Here is a 13,465-nt window from a genome sequence, read left to right on the forward strand (position 1 = left end):
ATTGGTGCTTGCTTTGTGAAGAGGTTAAGGCCAGGCTGGAGTCAGATTTGCCCACTTCATCAATCAGGCTGAGGTTCTGTTCTGCATCTCACAAAGCATTAGCACTGGGAAATTGTGGTGTGGAAGGACAGTCACAGCAGAAATTTCAAGGAGTTCAACTTCTTCAGGAGTTGAGGTTTTGGGGTCCTTTTAAGCTTCTGCCCATACTCTAATGCTGAGGGTCACTGCAGCACAGAGTATGTTTCCTCTGGTTGTCACTACCCAGGCACTAGGGTAGTGGAATGGAATTTAAGCCCCAAGGCTTTTCATTGCCACAGTTCCTTGCACTGGTCGCAAACACAACTGTAGCAGTTGATGTTGGTGCATGTATTTTGGGGGAAAAAAACACCATGTTGCTGTTTTTCATTCTTTAATGAACTGCAGCTTCATGAATTTTCTTTAATTCAGCCTAACCAACCAAGGGGGGAAGGAAAAAGAAACAAAACCCTTCAGTCTTCTAATGCAAAACCAGCCAAAGTAGAAAGTTTATTTTTATTTCTGAGGTCATGTACATCTCTTAAATTCAATTTTTAGTACTGCAGTGGCTTAATTCGAGGTAGCTCCCCCAGCTCCAATAGTTTGATGTCTTGCTCAATTCAGTCCTTAAGTGCTACCGAGGAAGCACAAACAACAGCTATGCAAGAGCTTCAAAACTGCAAATTAGCCTTCCCACCAGAGGTTTCCTACTGGCACCAAGGCAACAGTTTCCTGTTTTGCTACAGCTGCCCACCCCAGACACACGCTGAACACTGCACAGTAAACACCCTCTGGCAAAACCCTGCCATCTTCTTCTTGGAAGGGAGAAGGGCAGGATCTTGGATGTGCCCCAAAACAAGAGCTCACTTATTTACTGCTAAACAGGAGCCATGTCAAAAGCTCATGGAGATCCTGTTTTTCAGAAAACAGATATCTCTTGTTTTTGCTACCTGTAAGATTTCTGAGCTTAGAAAGAGGTGAGGACAGCAGGCCCACAGGAAGTGCAGGCTTTGAAACTGTACTTGTTTACTCTGCCTTACTGCAGTCTTAACCAGTTTTTATTTCTCTTCTAAGAACTTGCCTGCAGGCTGACGTGACACAAATGAGAAACACAGGCACTGCCATACAGACTACCCATCTCTTCCTTTTATCTTTCAGGTCTGCTCTGCACCTGGCTGAAACTTGTCTGAGGCTCACCCAAAGACACCGCTACAGAAAACAGGCACACTTGCTAGCTAATTTCAGCTGGTTTCTATTTGGTTTTAACTACAGAATCACAAATATTTTGAAGCCTTACCAGCCTACCAAACTTTCTAGGACGACAGCTGAGACTTTTCTGAAAAGACTAGGCTTGCAAGCCAGTTTTAACAGCTATTACGTGGTGTGGATGTCAATAATTTGTACAATGTTTATAAAATGTTTTTATCTATTTTCATAATTGAACATACATGTCTATATTATTTACAGACTGAAATATGAATAAACCTAATAGGTTCTCTAGGTTCCTTGTTCTGTCCTTCTGAATTCAAGGGAAAGCATGTGCAGGGGGAGGAGGGAGAAGGGGGCTGGCTGTTTTCAAGTGCTGCACATGTACACTGCCCTCCTTTTTACAAACTCAGTACCAGAATATACCTGGGAACTTTATTCAACAGGATATTTGTCACTTTTATATAAAGTGAGAGCCCCGACAAGTACTTACTAATCAGAAAAGCCTAAGAAGATTGAGAAATAGTCCATCTAATGTGGAGGAATTTCCATGGGTCAGGTTCCCCTTTAAAACATTCACTGAGCAAGGCCTTTAAGAGAAAAGAGCCCTTGATTATTACAGAGGAGCCATTACAAGAGGTGATGGGCTCCACACTGAAGTGGTGAAACTGGACTTTTGCACCAGCACATAGTCAGGGCACCAGCTGAACTTGGCTTCAAATTATTGAACTGAGAACACTTGGAGGGTACAGGTGGAGGGCATTTTTTCTGGTTGACTGTGCACTCATGTTTTTCAAGGTTACTTTTCAAATACCCAACTGTTTTAGAAAGAATTTATCTGAGTATTTTGCTATCTAGTGTAGGATAAGCTACACACACAAGAGAAAAGTTTCTACATCTATTTTTTTCAATGTAGTTGGTAAAGGGGGTGAAAAAAGCGCAAAGAACAGTTCCCCAGCAATAAAGCTACTTCAGCCAGCATGAACACGGAAAACATAACAAAAATAAGAGTAACAACACATGCAATAAATTACTATTGGGTGTGGAACACAATCCTTCCTTCCCTTATATTTTAAGAATTATTAGTGGTACAGCCCTAACATCAAAGTGATTTTTCCTCCCTATTTCAATTTCCTGCCATATAAAACTGCCAAACACATCTGATCGCCTCCCTGAACAGCTTCACAGATACGACACTGAGCGTGCTGAGAAAGGCCTCAGGTCTTTAGGGAGAAGAAAGGCTGCTGAAGGAAAGCCCTCTCTAGTCAAACTCAGGATTTTTCACACTAGTCAGGCTGACAGCTTTTTAAGTGTCACTACTTTATAGATGGTTACACAGTTAAGAATATACATTTATAAATGTAGGAAATGCAAACTTTATTTTTTATTATTCCACAGCATAAACCTGTGTTTAAATAGGAGACAGCGCCGATAGGCTACGTGTGCAAAGGAACTCGGGCACCTATTCCTGACACTTAGGCTTCACTGAGACCCTGGAGCACATTGGGACCCTCAACCTTTCTGGACTTGCCTCACCTACCAGGTGGCTTCTGGTGGCCACATGCAGGGCCCCACTGCCAGCTACCCACGTGCATGTACGAGTCTGGTTTCAGCAAAGGGTCCTGGGCTGCCAGTATATATAGCTCGAAGTGGATTTTCATACTCATCCCAGGCATAGGTGCAACTATTGTGTTGCTGGGAGTCCACAAGGGATAACTTCCCCTGCAGCAGTTACTCTACTTTGTAGCAATTACAGCACCAGGCTTACCTGTCTCATATCCCTCCCCACCTTCCCCTGCATCTACTTAAGCACTAAATGCTTGGTTTTACAAATTGTACAAGTATCAGACCCGATGATCAAATCCAGGTCAGCACAGAGAGTGTGATTCCACAACACGGGATGCAGCCTGACCAGATAGTCCTGTCACTGCTGCAGTTTTGTCCTGGTCACTGACATCCTGATGCCACTGAACTAATGGATGGCTGTCTCCCTGATGCTCTTTCCTGTTATAGGGTGGGAGAGGAAAAAAAAAAGGAGGGAAAAAAGAAAGGAAAAAACCTGAGACCTGGATGAAGCACCTCTATTCCTGAGAAGCATTCACGTCAGAGAACAGAAAACCTAGATGACCCACTGCTTTAGAGACACTCAGCCCTCCAGACTGGCTGCTTCAAACAGCCCTGGACCAGCCCGTGGGCTTCAAAGAGTCCCATTCTGCAGTGCCCTGCAAATCCCACCTTCCCTTTCTTCCATCTCCTTGCCCGAACATTGTCTAGCTGTGGGATGTGAGGCCAAGAATTTCATCAGCTGAAAATCACTTAAATGGTGGATGTTCTGATAGGAGCATATCTTCAAAAGTATAACCCAAATTTATAAGTGACATACATCTCACAGAGTTAACAGGAACCACCTGTATGGAAACAGCCTCGGTCCAAAGCACAGATACATTTTGCTTAGTCATAAAAACTTTTTTTTTGACAATACTGTAACTTAATCATTTACAAGCTGAAACTGTTCACCCAGTATCTGAAATATGTCACAGCGAGTTACAGTTATCACTAGGACTTCACAGCAAATAAAACTTGTAACTAAACATGCACAGATCATTATATATACAGTGATAAAAAAATAATGATGTACATTTTCTTGTAAGAAGAAATTAAGTAAATTCTTTGTGCATTTCAGGATTGAAACATCTAACCTATATAAAATTACTTTAAAATATGAAGTAAATATTTAACCCAAAACTTGAGAAATCTTTTGTAATCTGCAATATAGCCTTCTCATTTCCATTTTTCTTTCTCTGACACAGGACAACTTAAGAATTTTATCCTCTAAGATATTTAATAGTAATGTGCAGGTATAAAAAAATACGTCCTCTGTGGCAAGCTTGAACATATATATATATATATATTTACAATCCTCCAGAACAAATTAGCATTAAAAAAACACAGAAGTAGCAGATTGACATAGTGCTTTATTTAAGCTGTCTGTACGAAGGAAAATAATGTGCATCCCTATCATATACGTGTAAAAATACTAAGGATGTACAGTGTACAAAAACAGTTTCTTGTAGTTATTTCACATCCTTGTGGGTCATATACTTAAGGAAATAAACAGTTTAAGTATGACCAACAGTAATACGGTTTCTTGGGTTCGTAGTCGTGTCTGCTTGATATCCTTAACCATATGACTAGATCTTGCATGGATCTAATGAAAGAACTAGCAAGGTCAAGAAATGTCACAAACTCTAAAGCTACAGGGAGGTAATTCAATTACCAATTTAGAGGTTTTTATTTAAATAAATACTTTACATTTCATGCTTGCCTGTAATGCACTACCAGGAGCAAGATAAGGAAATTCTACTGTAGACAGTACAAACAGTAGCAGCAAAGTGTGTACATTGAGGTGTAATATATAGACCCTGCAGTTAGTAAGGAAAGACCTTACTTTTGTACTCTAGGAGAAGCACATGGCCCCTGCAAGAACAGTCAGCTTTAAGAAGCCGCAAGTAAAGATGGAAAAAAAAGGTGAAACAATACTGGAATAAATGTTCTTTAAGCAACAGGAATGTACTGGAAGATGGATTAGTGTGGAAAGCGAAGCTGTGTGCAAAACTGCCAAAATCCAAACAGAATCGACCTATTTCCTCCGAGATGGCTGCAGTACGAGAGGGCATACTGTATGTCATGGAAGTCAGTACAAGCTGGAGTCAAGGTCTGAAATGTACTGTGCTCAAAAGGCTCACCAAGACAACCAGCCACCATCTCCTGTCCAAATTAAAACACAACCGCAGACAGCAAAAGAAGAGCTTCTAAAGTTTCCCTCAGCACTGCTTGTCCATTTCTCTGTCATCTGTTTCTAACACTGGTGAGACAGAATCCCCTGGGCCTGGGCAGCACAAAGTGGCTGCCGACTCTGCATCATAAACTGGATCACTGAGGTTTCAGAAGGCAGACACTGCAATGCAAAGTGATGTCTGAAAAGATTTACAAATAGTTCACTGCCAGGCCCCTCCTGCAAACCACACATTACCTGGCTACGCAATGGAGAGCAAAGCACAGGGCATCACTGCCACGAGGAGCTGCTGGCCAGTGCCACAGCCAGTTGGCCACTGGCTGGAAGGGCCCTGTGCCAAGAAACTTATTGCTATGACAAGCTGAAAACATAGGGGAGAAAACACAGGCATGTAACACAGATTTTGAATCACCATAGTTTCAGTCTGAGTACAAGACCTTTGCAGAGAACTAATTAATGCCCTTCTGTTAAGTACTTGGTTATTTCAGTCACTCGCTCACTGTGGCAGTGTAGACACCTCTACACCACCAGACCTGCAATGCATTTGCTGCTCTCCTCTCTCTCCGCACAGGGACAACATCTACACATCTTTAGTGTTACGGGGTGACATAATGAAATCCTATGCAGTTAGAGTATACATCATGATATATTTCTATCTGATTATCCATTACTAAAGATAAAACACTAAACATGAAAAATTGTCTAAATTACTCTGCATCTTTAGCTGCCTTGCTAAAATGCCCGTCTACCCCTTGACCATCCCAGCACATGCACTGCCAGCAGTGGGCTTCATGCTTGGGCACTCAACTTTCCACATCAAGAGGCTAAGGCATCTGTGTAGGAACATCTCTCAGACTCATCTACTCACTCACACAACACAACCAGGAATACTCTGCAATATCACAGTCTTTGTGGGAGCTAACAAGAGCTGAAAGCAGAGATACTTCCAATGATAATCCCACGGAGTCGGGGGTTCCCGATGTCGCCTGCAAGGCTGCGCGCGCTCTGCCGCTGCGCCACGTCACGCCCCAGCTCCTAGCACCAAAGGGTTTATTATTAAGATTATCATTGCTGAAGATCAAAGCTAAAGTTTATGCACATGTTCTATTAGATACAGATCTTCGGAAATGGAAAGACGTTTCCCTACCAGTGGAGCGTTTGCTGTGATGTTTGAAATTCAGTCAATCAGGTACCACGGTTACACATAACCTCCTGGGTTTTAGGACTCTTTTGGTTGAGGGCAAATTTTCCTTGAGAACGGCTGATCCCAGAAATTTACTATTTTAATTTTTAAAATAAAGTGCTTTTCTTGTAATCACTATGGTCTTGTTGTTCAAATGCAATTCCTTCATATAGAACAGACATTTTCTCTTGTGCTGCCAGGCTCTTGCATTATGTTTATCCTAAATGGAGCACAAGATGTAGCTTTTTTGTCTGTTCACTTTTAACCCTTTGGCACATGAGGTTGGAAATCCTCACCTCCACTGCCAAACTGTTAAAAGACAGTATTTCATTCACAAAAATCTGGTTCTAAGCAGTATGTACAATTTCAGAGCCTTGTTAAAATTTCCACATGGGAGAAAAGTGCATTATTCCCTTCAGCTTGTACAGTCCTTCCATATATTACAAAATTAACTGCTATTAGCCTGTTCTAAGAAGTAGCAGCATTTGCAAACACGACATATACAAACCTTATCTTTAAAAATAAATACTACCGCAGTATAACCAAAAAAAAAAAAAAATTAAAAAAAAATCGGAGTTAAACACCTGGAGAGGAAGCTAATTCACAAACTCAAAAACAAGTAAGGCAAACACCTGTTTACCTTGGTGCACACATTTTGGTGAAAAGCAATACCATTATGCCTGTCTACATTCTTCAGCCATCAGAGGTGATGCATATCATGAAAGAGAAAAGCATGAAAAAGATGTTATCTGGTGCAAATTATAAAACCCCTTGAACAACTTCAACTGCTGCTTTTATGCCTTCATTTCTTGCATGTATAATGTTCAATTCTCCATGATTGCACATGAACCTGGAAGTTCTAAGTGGCAGGCTGGGTGAGCCCAGCCCTTCTGCTTCTTCTGTAGTATCCAACAGTAATTAAAAAATAATATATATATATATATATATATTTATATATATCAACAATTTAAGTCCTTCTCTCAAAAATTTCCCAAACAAATTCCAGCCAGATGTTAATGACAGAGACCTGCTTCAAGTAATGATATGCCTAACAGAAACCTTGCATATGTACATCACCACCTCTACGTTTCCTCATTCTAACCAGCACAAACAGATGCAAGAAAATGTTATCGCCTGGTCTGTTTAGACTAATTACAATTTTGATTCATCTTCTGGAAGAAGATAAGCTGGACCAACACGGCTTTTGTTTAGCCTCCACTGTGAGGAAAAATAGATGACTACTTGTTCACAAAGTGTACAATGCTGAAGTTAAGTCATTTACCTTCAAAGAAACTGTCAGTAACTTCTTGATGTTGCTATTATACTGAGACTGTGGGCAGCAGCAACAGCAGGACAGCGGAGTAGAGAGAATCTCATGTGTCATGCAAAACCAGAACGGATTTTAGGCAGGTTTGGGAAAGAAACTTGTTCAATTTGGAATGGTCTCTGAAAGTGCCCCTGCTATCTTAGTAGTATCTAGTACTGGTGGTGATGTTCAGGAATCATTTTCACTGATAAACCTAAGATGACAGTGAAGCAGCAGAACAAAAGAGTTACTCTCGTCCACTTGCAGAGTAGGAAAACTGGGGGAAATGCGGCCGCCTCTCATTGTCCATGCAGTCCATACCATCCTCGTCATCTGTGTTAAGGAAGAAGTTCAAAACATCAGTACATTTGCAATAAAATTTTATTATTCACCTGATATGCAGTAGATCTTTCAGGGTTCAATGCTTAGGTTAAAGGCTCAAGTTAAAGTAAGACTTCAGTTAAGCTCATAAGCTTACGTTCACACAGGAGGACGATACTCACTGAAAGGACAGCATGCCCAGAAGTCACCATTTATTTCAGGTTGATTGTTTGGTTCATTTTATTCTGACTATCACCTGAGAACTTCAACCACAACTACCCCTTGTAGGCTAATCCCAACATGCCAGCACACCCAGCCTTTGGCAGCACAGAAGCCAAGTGCCAATTGAGTCAGCCAGTTTCCATCATTTCTTGAGCTGAGTTCAGGAAATTATAGTTTTACTGTAGATATACTTAAATATTCCTCCATTTCAAAGGGAGTTAAAAGGAAAAATGAACAATTCGCACAGGATCTATGTGTTTCAATTATTACCTATTATTTTTAGTAAACTATTTATTTTTACAGTATTTACTGGGATCAGAAGAAATACAGAATAAGCCAAATTCATAAATATTTTTATTTAATAATTCCTCCAGTGCCAATGGAAAGCAGGCACCAGATGTTACCTAACTCTGAGAATTTGGATGTACATACTCACATGGCTTTTTAACAGTGCTTATTCTTAAAGACTCTTGCTGAGACTGTTATTCTAACAATGTATTTATATGCAGCCTTTCAGAATTTTGTGTCCTCTGCATTTTCATATATTCTACACATAAAAGCTAGAGTTAATCCTGGTCTAATATTGAATCAATGGAACCCAAATTAATCCAAATATTCGTAAAATATTCATATATTCAATTCGTAAAATTGTTCAAGTTACAAAGATGAACAAATTCTTATCAAGATAGACAGGAGAAGAAAATGTTCTTTTTTCACAGCAGAAAGACTTAAAATCACTTAAATTATGGACTGTGAGCAACATGGTTTAGTGGAAGGTGCTCCTGCCCAAGGCAGGAGGATTGGAACCAGATGAACTTTATGGTCCCTTCCAACTCAAACCCCTCTATGTTTCTGTGATTGTGTTCAGACACTAAAACGCAAAATCAAAAAAATACTCTAGATCTATATATGAACAGAAAACTGCAGCTAACCTGGGAGTTCTAAAACATCAGAAAATGAGATTGCTTTATGAAAGGTTAAGCAATCATAACTAAGCCTTTACTTTTGTGATCTTCTTTCTCAGCCTCCAATATAAAAAAACAAACAAGACCATCAAATATCCCCATTTAGAAAGGAAATTCTTTAAGAACTCAGGAGAAAGATGTTACTTAGTAAGTACCTGTAAAGCCCTGCCTAGGCTGATCAGATCATGATTCTTGTGTGTAATGCAACATGACAAAAACACAAACCATGGTGAAATCACATTCCCTCCAATAAAGAAATTTTGCAAGGTCCAGTGCCATGGTTACATCCACATTAACACCTTCTTTAAGAGCTTTGTTGAAGCATGGGACTTGATAGTATATTTAATTTTCACGTAATTGATTTTTTTCAAATCATAGTCCTCAAAGTACTTCAAAATATGTCCATCTTACTAAAGCTACACAGCCCACTGAAGACACCAGCACTGTCCACATGCTTAAAGAAGGGTCCGTGTTCCAATTACTTTGCTGAACTGGGACCTTGACTGCCAGCCAGTAACCACTTGAAGCTGGTGTCTTCTTTTATTTAAAAACAAACAAACAAAACCCCAAATCAATAAACAAATGAAAAAAATTCCAAACAGAATCAACACAAGAATGTTGATTTTGATCCACACCAAAAATGCCCCCAAAACCCAACTCAGAGTGATCTAATATTCTAAGCTTTGTAATTATTGCATCTTCAAAATAAAGCTGTCATTGAGAGTTACTCTCACACACTTCCATATGAAGACTTTTATTAATAACACTGAGAACAGCTCTTCTATTCAAACAGAAAAAACCTTACACACTGCTTTATTAGAAACATTATTGTTACATCATGCTTATGCATTTTTTCTGACTTACATTTTTCAGGCGGTGTTATTGTAATAGTCTGAGCTGTAAATTCTTCATCAAAATACCTGGTGTCTGTCTCAGATGTCACTTGAGGTTTAAAAGGAGGTACAAGCTGAAAGGCACCAAGAAAAAATACAAAATTACTAAATCTCAAAGCAGCCAAATTACTATCAGGAAAACAAGTAAGTTCTTTTTCTCTACACCCCAAATCAAACAAATAGGTCTGTGGAGAGGCAGCTGAGTCTCTAACTTCCAGTAAGAGATAAAACCCATTTGAGTCAATCCCAAAAATACCAGTTCAGAATCCAATCAATGGCACAACAAACTAAATTCCAAGCATCACTCTCACATGACTTGCAGATAAATTGAGCTGCATAAAGATAATTACCTAGAAACTCTTCAGGCCAATTTAATTACCCACATAGCTGTCAGGCAAAGGCATCTCAAGATACTTCACCACAACTGGGTGATATAAACAGCTAAGAATAAAAAGACTACACAGCATAATAAGCATGGTTTGGGGGTTTTATTTTCAGTGGGAAGGCCTTCATCTGAGCTTATCATTGAAAGATATTACATGATATGAAAATAAATTTTACATTTGAAAAAAGGCCAGATCAGGCTTAAGGGAGTTGCTGTATCTAAACCTGCCTACTGCTTTCACAGCACAGGGTGGGATTTCCCAACAGCAAATCACTGGCAGCCGCCCTCAGCCTGCAGGCAGGACTCCCTTGCTCCTCTTTTGACCCAGCTTCAGTATCCACCTTCTCTACCAAAAGAACTGCTGATCAATTTTTACTGGAAGGCACACTGAGGATGGAATATCACACTGCATGCTGCCAGTCCAAAAACAGTACAGCAGTTTTGTATGTATGACACTGCAAATTGTGTGTGTGTATGTGTGTGTGTATGTGATGTGACAATGTTCTTGTTTGTACCTGGGAGCCCCTTGGTGCTATCTTCTCATATGCCCTGAGAATAAGTGTAATTGATTTTCCTTTCAATACAACAGGTTATATCCTGGCTCACTGATATTATCACCTTGCATGGGGTTTTCACCAGTTTCACCACGTTCTCTCTCTCCTCAGCTCCAAAACACTAACACCAAACAATTTACTTGGTCATTTGCCCCACAGCAAAGGAGGAGCTGCTGCTTACTCCCTCCCTCCTCTTCCCAAGTTCTATGCTCTAGATGCACAGATGATCTGTACATACTGAGACTGATTTTATCTGATCCAGATCTTCAGTAACAGTGCAAGCAATTATTAAGCAAAAACAAATCTATCACTTCATATACTTAACAGAGTACAATAAATCTGATTGATACTTTTACAAAACTAAGCTCAGCTTTCCCTTACATTGTCCTGTATGGAAAACATACAACAGCAGGGAGGTATTTCGAAGCAAAAGTTGCAGAATAAATCCTTAAGGAGCTAACATATATAAGCACAACATGAGAAGAATTTTCCAGGTATAAATCAAGTTTCATCCAATGTTTATAAACAAAGTATTCTATTTTATTGCACAGATTCCTTCACTTTTTGAAAAGTATTTTTATATGCACCCAGGCTATCCCGAACAACTCTGCACTATTAAAGCAGATTTCCAAAGTTGTACATCTTTCCAGCAATGCAGCCACACAATTCCTAAAAACAGACTTATGCCAGTGCAACATCCCACACTGCCATTTTATTCCCATTTTTCTATCTGAGAAAGAACATTCAAAAAAACTGAAAACACCAAGCAAAAACACAGGAAAAAAAAAAAAAAAAAAAAAAGAAAAAACAACCCAAACCAAACCAAAAAAAACACAGAAAAAAGCCCACAAAAAACAACAAACAAAAATGCCTACACAAGATTACAGGAAACCAAGTAATGTATTCTAGTCAAGGCCAAGTGTCCATCACATCCTTTTAAAAAAATGCTTTGACAGATCTAAGCAATAAATTCAGTATGAAAAAAATGTATAAGATAACCTGGTTATAACGATTTTACTACTTCTCTGATTGGAATGCTTTTTACTGGTCAGAAACAGAAAATGCCATTTCATAGAAAAATAAAACTTTTCATTTTAAAATAATGATAATACAAGCCAAGGGAAAATTTTCTTTTTTCTCAAGTCAAGGACAAGAAGCAATGTCTTTTCAATGGTGCAGCACACATTTGCAGTACAACAAAGTACTCCTGCTGTGAAGTACACCTGAGACCTTTCATGCTACAACTGCTTTGCAAAAAGAGAAGGAGTGAACCCCCTCTATAGTTGTTCTATAACAACTGTGAGTCAGGTTGAAGTAGTTAATGAAACACAAAAAGTATGGCAAGGTAAGATCACTATAGGCAGTCATATATGTATGGGTGTGCTGCTGGAGAGGAAAAGGAAAATGCATTAGATGACAAGTTTCTTTCTCAAAAACTTACAGGCTAACTACTGGTTTGTCCGGGGATTTGGGTTTTGGTTTTTTTTTTTTGAATCCACTGAGATGAACAAGCCTCACTACGACTTTAAATCGTTCCCTTGTTCTCTCCATCTACCTGAAATAGTAATGGTTATGGAAAATACTTTGAAAACATTATTTTAGGAAGAGAAGCACAGTGCTAAGTGACTCTTAAGGAACAAATAATTACAGTAATTTTAATCAGGTATGAAAAGCACCATTACAACAAAACTCATTAAATTAGTGCTTTGATTCAATGCTCAGCAGCTAGGCTTACTAGAAAACTCTGCATCAATAACATCCAATAAGTCAGCTGATGGAAATTGCACTGATGAGAGAAGTTCAGCTGTCTGGGGAAGTGTAACAAGTAGAAGACATGAAACTCCAGGCTGTAACTAAAAGGGAGAGACTTGATGCAAATTTATATCAATGGTGTTTTAGGATTCATCTATCTCACAGCAGTATCTTTCATATCCTGGACATTAAAGCCATTTGGAAACTTCACTGACTGCAAAAACAAACTCTCCAGCCATGTGGCTCTCCACAACAGCATACACTGGCTTTTATCCAGGCTGTGCCTTATGTACATCAACCATCCCCTAAAACCTTTGGAAAAGGGGAAGCAGCAGCTGAGGTTAAGAAGCACAGATACAGCTGAACAGAAGTAGCAGAAAGGTTTCTTCAATCTTCCCATACACTTTGCCTCTTTCCCTCACAGCATCACCTCCACCTCCCACACAGCTGTGTGCACAGAGAACAGGGGATTGCTCCTTTCCATCAGTTCTACCTCACCAAACCAACTGGGGCTAAAGTCTTGTGGACATCCCACCCCAGACTCCTGAGCTAACACCAAAGGTATGCCTCCCCTTCCCCAAGTAAATTCTTGGCAATCATCTTTCTGGAGGGGTGTCTCCTTTGTCCATTAGTTGTCAAACTTCATTTAAAAACAGAAAGCAAAATGTCCACAAATTTCAGCTGAAACCATTAGAAAGACAAATAAGGTGCAAATGCTGCAGAGATAAACGCTTAGAGCGACACTCCAGAAGCTTCCACATACATCCCAAGGAAGACTGAAGCTGAGGTTTAATGACAAAGATTGAGACACCCAACATCAACAACCACTCTGATGACCACAACATGAAGATACCACTCTACAGCCTG

At 39.7% G+C, this 13,465-nt stretch overlaps 2 protein-coding genes across 4 annotated transcripts in view; one reads left to right on the forward strand and one right to left on the reverse strand.

Moving 5' to 3' along the window:
• The window catches only part of SDCCAG8 (SHH signaling and ciliogenesis regulator SDCCAG8), a 104,562-nt gene extending 103,047 nt beyond the window's left edge, over positions 1-1,515 (forward strand). For all 3 annotated transcript variants that reach the window (XM_066546601.1, XM_066546603.1, XM_066546602.1), the window contains exon 19: positions 1,174-1,515. The gene's annotated coding sequence lies outside the window, so the exon portion shown is untranslated. The remainder of the gene's footprint in view (positions 1-1,173) is intronic.
• AKT3 (AKT serine/threonine kinase 3) overlaps positions 495-13,465 on the reverse strand; it is a 152,845-nt gene continuing 139,874 nt past the window's right edge. Inside the window, exons 13-14 of the mRNA XM_066546605.1 lie at positions 9,879-9,981; positions 495-7,839 (exon numbers count right to left, since the gene is read on the reverse strand). Of these exons, the coding sequence (XP_066402702.1) occupies positions 7,754-7,839; positions 9,879-9,981 (189 nt within the window). The 3' untranslated portion in view covers positions 495-7,753. The remainder of the gene's footprint in view (positions 7,840-9,878; positions 9,982-13,465) is intronic.

This window comes from Molothrus aeneus, chromosome 3, assembly GCF_037042795.1.
Source record: "Molothrus aeneus isolate 106 chromosome 3, BPBGC_Maene_1.0, whole genome shotgun sequence".
NCBI lineage: Eukaryota > Metazoa > Chordata > Aves > Passeriformes > Icteridae > Molothrus > Molothrus aeneus.